The sequence below is a fragment of the Lathamus discolor genome, chromosome 4 (genome assembly GCF_037157495.1).
Source record: "Lathamus discolor isolate bLatDis1 chromosome 4, bLatDis1.hap1, whole genome shotgun sequence".
Classification (NCBI taxonomy): domain Eukaryota; kingdom Metazoa; phylum Chordata; class Aves; order Psittaciformes; family Psittacidae; genus Lathamus; species Lathamus discolor.
In genome coordinates, this window is record NC_088887.1 from 31,664,569 (window position 1) to 31,681,643 (window position 17,075).

Below are 17,075 nucleotides of genomic sequence, written 5' to 3' on the forward strand. Positions count from 1 at the left end.
CACCTATGTTTCAACAGGGCTGTGCTCTTCCATAATTGCTGACTGCATTTACATTGGAAGAATATCTACAGATGCATTTCACTTCAAAGGCAAATAAAGGCTATTGTGTATAATCAGGATAACTTCCTTGGTCTGAAGCCTGACCCGTCTCCCGTTTGGAATAAAACATTTTGAGAGTGAGTGAGCAGAAGTGGGTCACCTTTGTAACTCTCCTGAGGCATGCTCATAACTCTGCTTGTGTTTGTAAGGACCGTGCATGCAACCACACATCAGGATCTGGCTCAAATGCTCGTATGGGGAGACAGGGAGCCCTTAGTACTCAATCTGATTCAGAGAGATAGCATCGCACAGATCGCTTAAAAAGGTAGTATACAGAAACCTACTTAAGAGCAGTAGACACTATTATTTTGATTTGTGAATGTCACAACACTGAATTGTCCCTAAATAACTCTGCTGTGTTTGGAACACCATAATGTTATGTTCTGATTTTACTTAAAGATACGAATGAAACAGAAGAAAAAAACATAAATAAATATCATACGGAAGGTGTGATAGTTTTTCATTCTTGAAGCTCACTGGCTTCTCTTCTGTGGGTTTGACTGAGCCTCCATGACCCATGCAAGGGGCACCACTCACAGCAACAAGGGCAGTAACGCAAGAGAGTGCTTAAAATAATCTTGTAATAGAAGGGTAAACACAATTGCTCAGAATTTATGGGGTTTAAAATTATGGACTGGAGCCAGAGAGTGAAGTTGCAAAGGGTCCTTCGGTTGATTTTATGGGCTTTTGGATCAAGCTTTGTACACCTGCTCACTCATATGCGACATGAGCCACACGTGTCAGGTACTGACTGCAGCTTCCTAAAACCATTTAATATAGTTTTAGCCTAAGTCAACTTTGACTCTTATTTGCTATTTATGCTTATAAGGCCTTTTTATTTACATGCTGGTAATTACTGGTTATTACAGAGATACAGAAAGCCAGACATTAAACTCATCTGTTCTGTTCTGATTTATCCTATCCATTTTGCAGGAGCACATTAAATAACACAACTACTGCATATTGTCCTACATCTATTTCAGAAAAGAAAAAGCAGCAAAAGTGCCTTGTGCCTTCATCAGGTTGTGATGAACCCGGAAAACTTTCAGATCTATGCACGAATTACTTGCAATTTGGGTTGACTCACTCTCTCGCAGAGACCAACTTTTGCAGTGAGTGCGTTGGAGCCCTGAAATGGTCACGAGCCTTTACACAGGCTGAAAATTCTCATTTTAAATTGAAAAACATGCTATTTAGTCTTGAACACGGGTAATACTGTGCTAGTCTAAATTTGATGGGCCAGCTTCTGGAGTCGGATGTGATTTTCTGTCTGTGTGAGGTTTTTGCTTTTTTTTCCAAATGAGATTCCACTATTTAAAAACTGAGGTAATGCAGAGGACAGGCTAGGATGAAACAAAGAAAAACATACAGCTAATTCTGTGCCTTTGGAACTGGCCTACGCCAGATCCTGCGGCATTCCCTGCTGCAGAAAACTCCATAGACGGAGTCTTCAAATTCCCTCCACGTAACCTGAACTTGACATAAATGGTGAACATGAACCAAGTGTAGTTGAGAACAAACACATACCTCTTCCACTTCTACCCACGAATCGGAGGTCATTGAACCTTGCCACTTGGTTTTTCATGGCAGCTGTGGCGTTTCTGAGCTCTGCTGAGTAGTTTTCATCATTTCCAGCCATCACCGTTACGAGCGTCCCATCGGGCACATCTCCCAAGGCCACCACCTACAAAATCAAGGGGCAGAAGCCTCAGCTTCCTCATGTGACATTTAATTTGGGGCACAGAAGATCAACAAGTAACATAATAGGGAAAAAACAGCAACAACAAAAATCTACGCAGACTAAGAAGCTGTCTGGGGAATCACTTCGATTCCTGGTTTGCTAGGAACAGAAAATAGAGCTACAGAAAAGTTTTTACACTGATGGACCTCTGAAATGCACAGTATAATCCATGCATTCCGACACGGAAAATACATGAAATAAACCTTCCAGGATATACTTCTGTAACTGTCAATAAATAAATTCAAGTAACTGGAGCCGATTCTGGTCTGATTTACACCAGTAGCATCACTTCTAAGCTCCAGCGGAGTCAGCACAACGATGGAAATGTAAAATTCCAAAGAAAACAAAAGCAAACCAATCATCTCATGGAGGCAGAGGGTCAGAGTCCCCACAGCTGCACTAGTTCCTACCTTTTTCTCCCGCTGCTCTGAACAGAGCTGCCCCAGCACAAATTCAGAGTGAGTCCATGGAAAAGCAGGGCTCGGTCGAATGTTTAATCACAACTTTCTGAACAATTCCTTTTTTTCCTTTAGAAGCCTGAAAGCAAACCATTGACTTAAAACCTCACCCGCAACCTGATGGATGGAAAACGTGATCTGAACTAATGAAATCTGCCATCGCTCAGCCAAAGGCTTTCACCTGCTCTGAAATGTTTGCGCTGTAGCTCCGTGGTGCCAGCATCTATCAAACAAATATTTAGGATTACAGGATTTGCTGCATTTTTGATGCAGTGTCCCGAGAGATACAGAGATTTCTAACCCTAAATTTTCCGACTTGTGTCTATGATTTTAAACGATGAAAAGTTTATCTTATGTTCTTGAGCAGGACTGAATTCTCAGAACAAGTTTACCCTGCTACAAGGGAATGGATATCTGGTGTTTCTCTTGATTTAGTGTGACAAAAGAGCTTGAATTAGGTCCCCTACCATACTTTTTTAGATCCCGTTTCTGTACCCTCAATTAAATCTATAGTAGCAACCTCAGAACTACTACCAAAAAAAAAAAAAAAAGAAAGAAAAAGAAAATAAAGAAAAAAAAGTCGCTAGTTTTTATTTCCCCTTTTGCACATTCTAAGAGGAAGTAGTCCTGCATCATGTCCTCTGAGTTGCAGCTCGATATTTTTCCTTCCTCTTAGCATTTTCTAGCTTATGTCCATGCAGTTATAATTGGCTGAAACTTGTCGCGGCCCAGTCTTATTTCTATTAGTTTCTAATTACACTTGTTCTTTCCACACAGGACCAGTGGCATCTTTACTCCATCTGTCTTTGATGCTTATTGCCCAGTCATAGCTAACTCCCATAATATGGGAAAGGTCTCCAGTCGCAGGTATTTCACTGCCTTTCCTTCTCTAGGAGGCTGCGTTTCTCACTTCCCTGCTCTCCCATTTGTCACCGATAACCCTTATTTTTCACTTCCACATGCAAACTTAAAATCACTGCGTCGAAATTCCCTCTTTATGTATCTATTTTAACTTCCTCTTTCCCATTCCTCTGCAGCCCAGGGTTTTGGGTTTTTGTTCTCCTCTGTGTGCTGTAATGTGTTTCTGCGGCCTGCGCTACGCTCAGCGTGTTTTTCATGTTTCCCTGATCTTGGCATAAATGACTCCCTGCTTGAACACTTGAAGCTGGGAAGCCTTCTCCTTGCACTGTGTTGTGTCATAAGTCACACTGGCCCATAAGATCAGCAACTGCAAACCCAACGCACTCACCCAGGTCTTAACAGTTACTGTAAAGCCTTAATGCATGCACATATATTAAAGGCACAAGAAAGTGAAAGGGGAAAATTAGGGCATTACCCTCTCCTCCCTTCGATACAAATATTTGCATGTTTGTTTAAGGAAATATATGCTAGCATTCTAAGGTATCAAAAACCTTCATGAATCCAGGGGAGCTGTCTCTTACAGGACAAGGATTTTAAATCCCTGTTTTCAAATGACAATAAAGGCAACCTCAGCAATAAGACACGTGAAGAAAATATTAGAAACAAGTATAAAAACGCCACAGCCCAGAAAAGAAACCAGACTTAGAAACTGCAGACAATAGAAACAGAAATACAAACATTTACACTACAAGAAAGACTAAACAGATAAGTTGGGACTTGCTGACTGGAGTTATCTAGCACTTTGTTGCAGTCTCTAGCTCTTAAAAAAATGCATTTTCAGAGAAGCCAGAGGAGTACCACAGTTGCAGTGCTGCCGAGTATCTAAATTACCTACTTCTGCTGCATCAATCAAACAAAATTGGCCTTTAAAATAAAGATTTAGATTCTTTCTTAACAGCGGTTGGACAATTTATCTATACGGCACCTTATTAGAGTTACTATGTATTATTTCCTCAGTTTCTCGTAATCATTTCTTTATTTAAGAAAAAAATAATGTGCGGAAATGTTCACTTTGGTTTGAAATGACATCCTGATCCTAAACTCGTGAGTGGATTCATCGCGAGTGAATTTTTCTAAGGAAATGTGAACTCTTTTTCTTGACACAGTGGTTGTTAGCAAATACTTAATAAAACTCAGTGCTTTTTTTCTCAGATGCAAATAAGGTATCAGCATAGGAATGATCTGAATTTTCTAGCTCGTGGCCCAAACGATCTTAAAAAAATACACCTTTCAAAATAACTTTGCGAATATTCAGCGTTTCTAGCGAGGTGGCTTTGTATGTGGCAAACTACTCCGGGACTCACTGCTCAGCGCTCCACGGCGGAGTTTTGGCATGGGGAGTGAGGAGCACCGGCGAGCAGGTGCCTCCGAGCCCACCGCTTTGAGAAACGCTCTCCTGGGTTTTGGGGCTGCTTTTACAAGCGTATTTCTAGGTTACGCTCTCCCAGTGTTACAAACGCTGGCTTTCCTCTGTTTGGAGAAGCTGACCCTTTCCTCTGTTTGCAGAAGCTGGGAGCGGGCTTGCGGCTGAATGCGGACGGCTGGGCCGGCCGCGGGCTGGGGGAAGGAGGAAGGACAGCAGCATGGGCTCTCTATCAAAACCAGTTCCCCGCCTTTGCTTTTCACATAACCAGGGCAGCCGCCGCCGCTGGGTCGCCCCGTACCCGGGAAGCCGAGAGGCAGCGGGGCCCCGGTCGCTGCCAGACCCTACGGCCCCGGGGGGGAGCCGGGACCTGGCGGCGGCACCGCTTGCGGTGAGCCGCCTCTCGTCGTGTGTGTCCGCCCCCCCTGCCCTGTTCCCCGCCGGGAGATGACCGGGGCAAGGAAGCGGCCACGCGTGGCCCGGCGGGAGCTGCCGCGGTGGCCTCCGGCCGCAGGGAGCCCCCTCGTAGAAACACCGTCCACGTTTTGGGGACTTCGCGTGCCTGCCTTCCCGACGGGGCGGAGCGGGTTTTCATGCCTGTTCCACACCGTAACTCTGCCTTCCAGGAGCAGAGCTTCCCGAGTAATTAGCAGCAGTTGCCTAGTGCGTGGGTGACAGTGTAATAATTAATCTAAACGTGTGAATTTAGGAACCGACCCTGACGATTACTTCCTCCCGTTCCCCAGACTCGTATATGCGTAAACCAAGAAGACTCTCTAGACACACTTCTCCCTAAAGACGCCCGCCTCCTGAGCGGGATTTCCCAAAACTCTGGGAGGTGATCTTATTCCCTTCTCCCTCGTTTCTCTTCCCGCAAAAAGCCATCTGAAAGACCGGGGTCTGCTCGCCTCCAAAAAAGTTGGGCTGAAGCGGCCGGTGTTTAGCAATGACCGCAAAAGAAAGCAAGAAGTCAAATCCCGAACATAAATCTAACCCCGAGGCTCCTAGGAGCTGCATGTCTCTGCGGCTCCCTCCTCGGAGAAAAGGATAACGAGAATAATTATCTTTTCCTTACCCTGCTCGGAAAAGTATCTACACCAGTAGCAAGAAACCCACTGCATTCAAGAAGTCTGCGACAGACCCAAGCCAAAAAAGAGTGTGATCAAAGGGGTGCGGAGGGGTGAATTTTACTTGAACCCTGCTAACGGGACAGCAGGCCGGGAGAGGGAGGAGAGCTCAGCAGTAATTCCTTCCCTGCCGGCAGCCGGCCGGGGGGCACCTCTCGGCAGCCCCGGCCCCGTACCGCAGCACGGCCGGAGACGGCCCGTGGCAGGGGGTGCCCGGTGTCTGTTCCCCGCATCTTTGGTTCCGTATTTACTTGGGCTACCAAGTACGGATTTAGCAAAGGAAACAAGGGACATCCAAGCGGTCGCAGGGTCCGTCCAGGCTAGGCCCTGACATTTACTATTCTTTTAGAAACAGCCAAAAGAAGCAACGTGTGTTTTCCACAGAGCTCCTGGCAGCCTGGCCGGGGGAAGCGCAGCGCCTCCCGACCGGGACCTGACGGTGCGTCCCCGGTAGCGGGCGGGTGTCAGCACCGGCGGAAGCCCCGGCAAGGCGCTGCGCCGCGGGGCTGCCCGCAAAAGGACCCGCCGCCACTGCAGGCGACTTCTGGGGGAGCCCGGGGCTCCTTCAGGTCCAGGACGTCTGCAGCCGCCTGCACCGCGCTGCGCCCTGGTCCCTAGGGCACCCAAACTCCTCGGGCCTTGCCTTCTGCCTTTTCACTTTTTCTCTCTCGAGCTGAACCGCCTTTTACTATCAAAGTTATGAATGGGCAGCAGAGGGAGGCAGCAGAGGGGGAGCTCGCCCAGCCCACTGCGTGCCCCCGCTGCCGCCGCTTGCTGCTGCCCGGGGCCCGGGCGAGAGCCACACCGCGACTCGCAGCGACCGCGGAAGGAAAGATGGGAAGACAGAAGGAAAGACAGAAGGAAGGATAGAAGGGAGGACAGAAGGAAGGATAGAAGCATGGAGGCGCGGAGCCGGCTGCGACCCGCCGCCGTGTCCTCCCCGCCGCCGAGAGCCATCCCGCCCTGAGCCCGGTCGGAATGCGGGTTCGAGCCGGGGGATGCGCGCCCTGTGCCCCCCAGCCTGCCCTGCCCTGCCCTCCCCGCCACTCCTGCCCCCACCCCGAAGCGCGATTTTGGGAGCCGGCGGACGTACCTTGAAGGCGATGGGCAGCGTCTTGTTGCAGCGCCAGTGGGTGGGCAGCACGGAGCAGAGGAAGTTGGGGCTGTCGGTGCGCACCAGCTCCCCGGGGTGATCGGCCAGGACCTCCACCATGCTGCGGTCGGCGCCGCGTAGCTTCCCCGGCAGCGCGCCGCTGTGCTCGGCGCCGGGCAGCGGCAGCGGCTCGGTCATCTTCCCCGGGCTCAGCGTGGTGGAGGGCGGCGTGAAGCGGCGGCTGGTGCTGGTATCTACGGGGATACGCATCACAACAAGCCTTTTGAGTGAAAGACCTCCACAGAGTTTTTACAAAACAGCGAAACGAGCGGAACTCTTCAGCGATCTGCTCTCTGGGGACCAACATAAACGGATACAGGCAGAGGACCCGGGGGAAACTTGTTTCTACGCCAGTCCCCAAAGTTAATTTTTTGCTGAAGGCGGCTGAGATAGCGAGCGCGCCGAGACTTAACTCTTGGCTTCCTGGCGCGGCAGAGCAGATCACATTAATCCGATAAGTGAAAGGGGGGTCGTCCTTGCGGGGCTCTACCGCAACGCCCGAGCATCTACTCAAAGTTACCGGGGGACAAGCTCTTTTCAAACTCCCAAGTACCGTGGAAAAACTTAGGCAAGTCACATACAAGACGTGGTCAGAAACACATGCAAAGCCTGGGCTTCCCAGGGAGTCAATTGCCTATCAGTTTCTTCCAGGTGATTTCTCTACAGTCCCAAGAGAAAACGAAATACATCAGCGTCTTCCGTAGGCAAAAGTTGCTCTTTAAGACAGGGAATTTCGGGGTCAGTCTTCAGAGAAGGCGGTAGGCGAGCTAGACTGCCTGATCAAAGGTCAGCTGGCTACGACTGCATCTATATATTCACGTACACACACGCCCGCGCACACACATATACCGTACTTCATAAAATATTTACAATATAATCTGTAGAGAATTTAAACACAACAGGAATCCATTAATGTTCTCTGCGAGACTTTTTTTTTTTCAAGCAGCCTTGAAAATGAGCTTCAGTAGTTTGGTTCGCGGTGCTCTACGAGTACTCGTGTCATGACCTTTCAATCATCTTTGCGCAAAAAGAAAACATAAAAACGGAAAGCTCAGTGCATGGCATTCAAGCTTTAAATCTGTCTTTGCACTTGTCTCTGGTGTAACGTCTTTCATCAATTTAAAGAAAGGTCGCAGCCGATCTCAAGCTCTGAGGCTGAAAGGTCCACAGCTGAAAACTTGGGTTTGGGGATGTTGGTTAAATTGTGGGTTCTCTCTGTGGTTTTGTGTGTGCAACAGCGCTCTCTCTCTCCCACTCACGTCCTCCTCAGCAGTCAGACCAACAGTCTGCAACAACTTCGGCAGTCATTGCCAATTCTGGTTTGGGTTTTTTTTCGGTATCTGAGGCGGTCTTCCTCTAATTCGGCCACAGGAACCGGCTGCTTAACAATATTTTAACCGCAGCAGCAGGTGGAAGGCTGCTTTCGGAAGCATGGCTTTTCCATCGGCCGCCTCCGGCCAGCGGGACGGCTACCGCCAGCCTGCGCGGAGAGCCCCCGCGCACACACCGAAAACCAAGAGCAACCAACCACCAACAGCAGTAACAAAACCCCAACCCGATTAAGGGAAAAGAAAACAAAAGAATACCAAAAACCCCAAAACCACTACTTTGAACGAGTGAAAGCTTTCCTTCCGCAAAAGAGGAGGTGGCGGCAGGCGGGCGGGCGGTGGAGGAGCCGCTCACCCTCACGGAGACGGAAAGAAGCGGGGAAGACCAAAGCCCCCGAAGTTGCCAGCCAGGGTTAGAAGTGACAGCCTCCAGCCGGGACGACCGCTCAGAGGAAGCCTATTTCCAACAGCGGAGAGCTCTCGGGTCTTCACGTGAGCCTCAGGAACGCAGCCTTCCTGCCGCCCGCCCGGCCAACCACGGCGCCCGGCGCTCCGCCGGGCCGGGCCGAACAGGGCCGGGCTCTGCCGCTCCGCTTAGGGCCGGGCTGGGGTCCGCCCCGCGCCCCGCTCCCGTCGCCGCTGCCGCCGCCTGTATGAATGGAGGTGGCCGGGAGCGAGTCGGCTGCGGCGGGCGGAGTGCGGAGGAATGTCATTCCCCCGGCTGCTTTGCATACGGGGAGGGCGCCGGCCAATCACGGCTCTTTCCGGGAGCAGCCAGGGCGCGGCCGCGGGCCAGGGTCTTCTGGAATTGGCGCGCCCGCCGCCGCCGCTACCGTGGGGCGCGGGGGGTGAGCGCCGGGTCGGCGGGACGGCGCGATCACAGCAACCCAGCCCGAGGGAGGGGGGGGGAGAGGCAGGCCGCGGCTCCCCGGGCCCACCGCAGCCAGGGCGCTGGCCCCGAAGCCCGACGCGGCCGTGTGCAGGTTGCTCCGCGCCTGCGGTTTAGCGGGGGGTGCTTGGGGCGGCCGGAGCGACCGCGGCTCTGTCTGCACCTGGTGCGGGTTTGCTCTTCACTTGCGGACCAGCAGTCCCTGAGGAGCGGCTCGTCCTGCAGCGCCGCAGACGCCGCACCCCGCCGGGTAGCCCCGCGCCCCCTCCGGGCGAACTCCCGGCAGCGTTTGCTCCGGGGCTTTTTCTCCCCGCCGAGGGGGAGCACCCGGGCCAGCGGCCCCAGAGGAGGCCGCCGCCGGGCTGGCGTCCCCCGCCCGCCCTACTGCTTCTCGCCCCCGGGCAAGGACGCGGCCCCGAGGGGCGCCCATCGCCGCTCTAGTTGTCGGGGCGGCCGCCGGGCCCTCAGCCTCGGCACATTCGCCCCTCTCGACGCAAGCGCTGCCGAAGCCGGGCCCGCGGGCGGGCAGCTCCGGGCTGGCGGCTGCTGCCCCACCAGCCAGCGTGGGCCCGCGGAGCCGGTAGCGAGGATGCTGGGTGGAGGCGTGGCTGTCCTTTCGGGCAGAGCTGGAGTTGGTTTGTTTTTTGGTTTTGGTGGTTTTCTGTCTTAGTTTATGGTGCGACCGCGGACGTCGTGGGCTCGCCTCTGGCGTAACCCAGGCTGGGAACGGGGCGCTCCCGACCCGCTGCCGCCGTCGCGGCGTGCTCTTGGCCCGGGCTCAGGGTTCCCTCCGTCAAACTTCCCACCCCTCGCCCCCCCACGTGTTGCCTCCTCTCCCCGCCGCGGTCCCGCCGTGTGCCGGCACGGCCGCCCCTCCCCACGGCCACCCGCAGGACGCCGCCTCCGCCAGCTCAGCAGCCGCGGCCGCCTCGCTCCCCCCGGGGCCAGCGGGCTTTGAAGGGGAGCGACAGCAGCTGCGGCGGGGCGGGGGGCAGTGCGGCCGTGGGGTGGGCGCTGCCGCCGAGGGGACTGCACCCGGGGAGCCGGGATGGGAGAGGACCGCGGAGAAGGCCGGGGCTGCTGCTCGCCGCTGCTGCCCGCCGAAGGGCCTTGCGCAAGGCGGCGGCGAGGGCTGCCCCCGGGGCTGCCCTCGGTGCAGCTCTGCGGCGGGGCCGGCAGAGGGGGCCCGCCGCCCGCCGTCAGCACGGCGGAGGGCACCCGGGGGGATGACAGAGGCCGTGGGGCGACCCCCGGGGAAGGCGGTCGTTGCCTGCTCGGCCAGCGCGGCCCGTCCCCTCCAGAGCCTAGCGGGGTCTGCCGTCCAGGCCCGTCGTATCCCCTGGGACGCCGCTCCGCGGAGAGAGCTGCTTTGAGCGGCTGCTGGCCCGGAGCCCCCGGCGGCTTCCCCACCGGGGCGCGCGGGGCGGGTCGAGGACAGGACGTCGGGGATCCTCGGGTTTGACGACACACGCTTTGGAAACGCTCTGGAATTAGGGAAACCGCGTTTTGGCACACCGCGACCTGCGAGCTCCTGCCATGTACGCTACCCGGCTGACACGCAGTTACGCCGCAAGCGGGCTGAGCGTATGGGGCACTAGAACCTGGCTCTTGGCTCCCTGGAGCCGGCCGCAGGTAGAGGGATGCGCTGCGGCCGGGGCTGCTTGCGCCTAGACCCGAGCAGCCAAACTGGGTTCGGGGAGCGGCGCAGCCGCTTCCCACCGAATTTTGGGTACGAGTGTCAGATGTAAGTTTACGCGCACACCTCCAGTGCGGGTAAGGAGCAACTGCCCCTCTGCGTGAGAGTGCAAGGCTCCTATTGAAACCCCTCTGCCCCGGGTCCCTTGAGGCGGCGCCGAGTCCCGAGTTGCCCATTGCAGGGCTGTTACAGCTTCATCCTTGCATCACCCTCGCGTCATCCCACTCCTTCCCCTCTGCCAAAGGACGCGGGTTCTTAGTGCCATGCCCTTCTTTTCCCTAAATCGCGGCGTCGATAGCAGCGGAGCTCGATGGAGCTCAGCTCGCTCTCGTACCCCGCTTGCAACGGGTCTCCGTCTTAAGCAGCCGAGCTTCGTGCAGAAAGCTTTCTGCTTAACACCAAATTTCTATGGTTTGTGTGTGGTTTTCTCTCTTTTTTTTTTTTTTTTTTTTCCATTTTTTTAAATTCTGTCTCTTACACGGTTGCTCCTTTCTTGTATGAAATTTACTCCGAATTTAAATTATTAGGGAGAAGTTTCTGTTTTAAGGGGAAAAAATAATTATACAGACAAACGGCTGTTATAAACGACAGCTTAAAAGGCATCTGGGGTATATTAGTGGCCGGTAACTTTTTACGGACATTGTAGAGATAAGAAGAGTTACTTTACTGATGCACATACATCTACATACATCGCCTAAAATGTGTAAATACGCATATAGTCTTTGGTTGTTTGGGTTTTTTTTAGTCAAGAAGTAGGGATTATTTTATGTTTAAATTAAGAAGTATATTGAGCCGAATTTCACTCGCTGTTTTTCATCCCGTCTTAATCTGAACTCCTTATTATAAATACAAAATAAACCTGATTTATTACACACGTGGATAATCAGAAAGGTGCAAAATGCCACGATTTAACAGAAGACACAGAAAATACTACATTCTTACAGTTCTCTGTAACTCGACAGCATTATTAATGCTGAGATGAAGGACGTTCATGTAGACTAAAGGTGACAGTGTTCTTTTTTAACTACACAGAAGCTAAGCTTTTGCAGGTAAGTTAAGTAAAGAGAGGTTGGACAAGGAAATACTGTGTCGAGAATATTTTGATACAGATCGAGATAAATATTTTACATGCCTGTTAACATTAACTATGCGTGGATTGTTGTTTTTTGGGAGGTTGCCTTTCCCCCTCGCCCTCTCTAATTAGTTTAGCTAATTCAATTTATCGTCTTCCTCCTAATACTATTTTTGCATGACAAAGAGAGGAACTCCCATAGGATTTTACTGTCCGCTTACTACAACCCGTGCAGGTACTCTGGAAGAATGGGAAAGAATGAGTTAAGCAGGTTGCTGGCGTATCAGTGATAAGGCAAAGTAAGGAAAGGAGGCAGGGTATTTAGGGCTGATGTTTCTTCTCACATGGTAAGGCTTTTTAGCATCCCTGACTCTACGAGATGCTCTCGAACAGTCATGCTTTTGTGTAGGAATCCTTTTGGAGAGCGAACTGCAACCAGTGTTATAACTTCACCAAATCACATTCAGCACCGCTTACATTTGTATTTTGACATCAATTTATTACAGCTGTAAACAAACCACAAGTGAATCTCTATCTACCCGGTTTTGCCTCTGTCGTACAGGATTACTCGACCACAAAGCACCGAGCTTTTTACATAATACAGTTAAGCAAAAGCTTCGGAAATATGAGAGAGGGAGCAGCAATTTAGGGATGAATTTTAAACAGCCTAAATTGCAAAGGGTGAATTAGAGCCTGAACGCAATGCAAGTTCCCACTGCACAGGTAAATATACCCTGGCCAAGTAGGCAGCAATGGACACTTGTTTACAAGGGTTTGGATTTGAGCAGGACAGGAGAAAACTTGCACAAGGCAAGCAACAAACCAGTTTGCTAAAGGAGAAAAAATGCAGACCGTAACAGTGCTGGCATACGTACCATGTGAGCACAAACTGGGAGAACTGACTACAGACCCTGATCTTGCCAGCACTTAAAAACATGCCCAACCCTATTCTTAGCAGCGTTTCTGCTGAATGCAATAGAAATCTCTTTGGGGAGTGCACTTACACATGCACTTAATTGTTTGGAGCATCTGGGCTTAAGGTGGCATTATTCAGTGGGTCAGCTCCTACCACTTGCACCTGAATTAATTTAATATACATACTAAGATGTTTATAGTGGTGTAAGCATGCCTTGTTGCTACCGCTGACAAACCTGTGTTAATGCCTGTGAATGAAATTTGTATGATCAGGCTTCTGAATTGCCCCTGCAAATATTTATTGAATAGCATTTACCAATGTGGATAATGCCACCGACTGACCTGAAAAAAAAATTGCTATAATAAATGACTTTTGGACTACAGGAATAACGAAACATTGCACAGAGAAAAGTAGCCAGTAAAGAAAAAGGCAAGATTCTCCTTAATTCCTGCAGTGATCTTCCACACACAAAGAAATGTGCATATTTTAGCCTGGTGTGTAAAGTGCATGTATGCTGCCACCAAGAACGAGATGTGAGATGGTCAGCATGATGCAGGGGAGATGTGGCCAGAACTGCACAGGTGTATGGTGTCTTGACTTTCCTCTGTTTCAGGGAACCCCCTCCAGGGATCCCATCTTTGATCTCTGTTAACTAATAGAAGGTTATTTGCTTTGGAAGGAGGGAAACTGGCTGCAGCTCAGTTTATGTAAAGCAGAGGGGTTGTGAGGAAAAATGAAATAACGTATTCATTTGCTATCTTTAACCTGAGCATCTAATTACTTGTGACCCAACTTCACCACTGAAAAAATTCCCAAGGACTCTCCATCCTCTTTAGGACCTCCAGGTGGTAACAGTGGTCAAAAGCCTGTCTCGTTCTTCCTAGGGAGAAGCTGAGAGCCTTCTTCTTTTCAAATAGGCAAATCCATGCTCTTGTCACTCATAGTATTTTAGAAGGTAGACATGACTCTTGTTTTGAGGGCATGGGGAATGATTTGCCTGAATAGTCAGCATGTTACCAGAAGCATACATGCACATACATGGACCTACATATGAAAGAAGCCATCTTTCACTGTTTTACCTCCCTCATCATTCAGAAACTGCAACCCAGAGAGCTACATCTCTCGTGACTTCAACTATCAACTGGTGGCAGCAATGGGCGGGAAGTAGGGTACACCTTGGGATGGACAGTTTTCAGGAGAGGCTAAACTATGAATTTGCATCCAGCATTAACCCCAGCTATAGAGGTCCTCCTATGGTTTACTGGGTCAGTGGAAGGAATGGGTCAAATCACCAGCCAGAGGATGAGCTCCCAGTGGGGAAGAACCCTAATAGGATGAGTGGTGAAACACAATTCAGCTGACTCTTCCTACCAGCATGAATGCAAACTCAATGTCCAGCAATGCAGTGTGCCCAACTATGTGAGTGATTGCAGCACCTCACTAGTGCCACCACCTCTGGAGACATTTCTCCACAGCATCCTTCCTCCTCATTTCCCCAAGAGGGACATTCAATAATCACGAAGTTACTGCAGCAGCAACCCCTGTTGATGCTCCCCACTCCCTTATCCCGCTTAGTTAGGCCAGCTCAGCTCTTCTGGGAGGTTTGTTGAGGGCCAAAGCCAAGGCTTGGCTCATTCTTGTGCTCACCTGCTGTGGGTGTGTGACAGCAAAAGGTGAGCAGTGTCTGCTTGCTGCTACCACCCAGATCCAGGGGCAGCGGGACCAGGCACAGGGCAGGGGGTGCCTCTCTCCTCCTCTGCTTCACAGGGAGCATCGCAGTCTGGCTTTAAAAATATTCACTAGAATATGTCCAGTATGATGGCTTTCTCCTTGTTCTTACACAGCTGTTGGTAAACTTGTGGGTAAGAGTGAAGACTGGGTTAAAGTTTCCACTGTAAAATACCTGTCATCGGTCTGTCTTGTGTATGCTCCCCATGAAAGGGGGCACTGTGCAGTTCGGGTGGGATTTGGGTAAGCAGAATAGGCTACCTGGAGGTGCAGAAGCAAAGGGGTCATGTCTAGAGCTGAGAGAGCACCCAGTCTTGCTTTCTCAGCACTCAAGTCCCAGGGGGAACAACAGATTTTGTCCTAGCCACTGTGTTTCTGGCTGTGTATCAGTGAATGAGAGAGATTACAGAGGAGGGCAACTATGGTGATTAAGGGTCTGAAAGGAACTACCTATATGGAAAGATTAAAGGAATTAAACGCATACATATAATTTGGAGCAAAAGGGAAGCCAAGGGGACAGCATGACTGTGGTTTACAAGTACATGAAAGACAACTATGAAGAGGAAGGGGAGGGAATGTTTTCATTAGCTAAAAATGATAAGACAAGAAATAACAGATGCCAACTGAAGTAAAATGAGTTCAGATTTAAGAGCAGGGGCAAAGTTGATCCTAAGATCAAATAGGCAGGAGGATACGCTCCCAGGGAAGCTGCAGATTCAACATCACTTGAACTTTTCAAGTCAGAGCTTGACAAGCACCTTGGAGGGGAAAGTTTAAGAAGTAGTAGAAGCGAAGCCAAGAAGCACCAGGATGTACTGCATGACCTAGAAGCCCGGATGATTTTGGGGCCATTCTAGAGGGCTGGAGAACAGGGACACACACAAACACTCAGTGCTTTTGGATGATTTCTCTCTTCAAAATTAAAAGGGGGGTGGGGGAAAGCTAAGTGAGGAAAATTAGTCATTTAATATAATTCTGCTGTGGCTAATCCCTAGAGGAGAAGCCAATTATGTGAAATACTTGGGAGTATGGGGTGGAGAAGGGAATTGTTGAAAAGCTGCCATCTGGTATAAGTACTTGCTGGTTTGGAGTCTTAAAAAATACGCATTGTGTACCATTATACTATGCTCATTACATGCCTAGATTAGTGCAGATAACATCACCCACACCTAGGATTTTCTGTGGCATTTTAGGTACTCAGGTTCACATCATAACAACCTCCAGCACTAATTGTAACATTTGGGCTTTTGATCTTCTGCTCTGGTAGGAGCACTACAGATGCCTCGTACCAGAAAACTGGGGAAAAAAGTTAGGAAAAGAAAGAACTCTGTCTCCTTTGGTTCAGGACTTTTAAAAGGGCTGCAAATCTGACCCACCTTGACAGCAGGGAAACACTCTGGCATAAGGAGGATTCTGCAGATGGCACAGAATTAATATAACTACTTTATTCCTCCCTCCAGACCCTCTGAAGGTGAGGGCATGCTGGCAGATAGGAGCTGCAGCTCGGCTGTCAGCTGGCCCTGAGTGCTCTGGAGAGCTCAGTTTGTACTGGAGAAACCCTGATCGCATTTTGATTTATGCCAGGAGCTGCGCAGGTAGGCACAGACTTTGCTTCTGCAGTTAGTGGTGACAGACTTGAGTGAGATTCAGGTAGCCAAATGTACTCAGCCTAGGAAAAATGATTTACTCTAGCTGTGGTGCCAATAGGCAGAATGTAATGATAGCATTCACACTGCGTTTGATCCAAATTACTTAGTATGGGTTTGCCTTTTTTTGAGTCAGTTGGTTTGGTTTTCAGTCCAAATTAAGTATGAATTATAAATGATTGCAAAAGTTCCTACGGGGTCATAGGCAGGAGATTGAAAGCCTTGGTGTATTCTTGGAACATAGCTCCTTCCCCAGGCACCCCCACTGCACTTTACTGCTGATCAGGGAAGTTCTGGGACATCATCCATGGCCTCTCGACTCATTCTGCCAGTAAAAAACCCCTCAATTACATGAGAGTTCTCTGACATAAACATTGGTTATCTGCAAATAAATAAGAGAGAGAAAAACTTTGTACAGAAGCCTAAATCACCACTAACTTTGGCCCAAATTTGAGACAGTGAAATTAAGACAGGAAGATTTTTCAATCACAAAGTGTCCTTCCATTATCCTTCTGCACAAGGGATTTGTTGTTCAGGTCAACAAGTTGCAGAGATGCTTTGATCATAAGGAAGAGGGGCTCCTGACAGCATAACAGAAAGGAAGAGGGACGGTTTCCAGAGGAGGCTCCCTCCCTCCCAGGCTTGGCAGAAGGAAAGTTGTGGTCTTGCAACACTGGATGCTAACTGCATTCTTTTTCTTCTTCCTAGGCTGTTTTCATCATTTAGAAACTGTGACACACTTGAATGATGAAACAGGAAGTTTCAAAGGAAATGTTAATGTCATTCCCAGTATGACACTGTGGTGCTGAGATACTTCATTAGGAAAGGCATTCTGTGAAGGGATGGCTTTTCTCTGCTCCTCCTGTCTCTTCCTGCCCTTCGTCTCTTATTTTTAAGGGTCAGGATGGGTTTTATTTCTCTCTCTGTTTCCCCTTGTT

General features: G+C 50.3%; 1 protein-coding gene across 2 annotated transcripts in view; it reads right to left on the reverse strand.

The window, feature by feature from the left end:
• RUNX1 (RUNX family transcription factor 1) overlaps positions 1-17,075 on the reverse strand; it is a 171,180-nt gene that overhangs the window by 69,107 nt on the left and 84,998 nt on the right. For both annotated transcript variants that reach the window (XM_065676913.1, XM_065676912.1), the window contains exons 3-4: positions 6,803-7,056; positions 1,627-1,783 (exon numbers count right to left, since the gene is read on the reverse strand). In XM_065676913.1, coding sequence (XP_065532985.1) covers positions 1,627-1,783; positions 6,803-7,056 — 411 coding nt within the window. The remainder of the gene's footprint in view (positions 1-1,626; positions 1,784-6,802; positions 7,057-17,075) is intronic.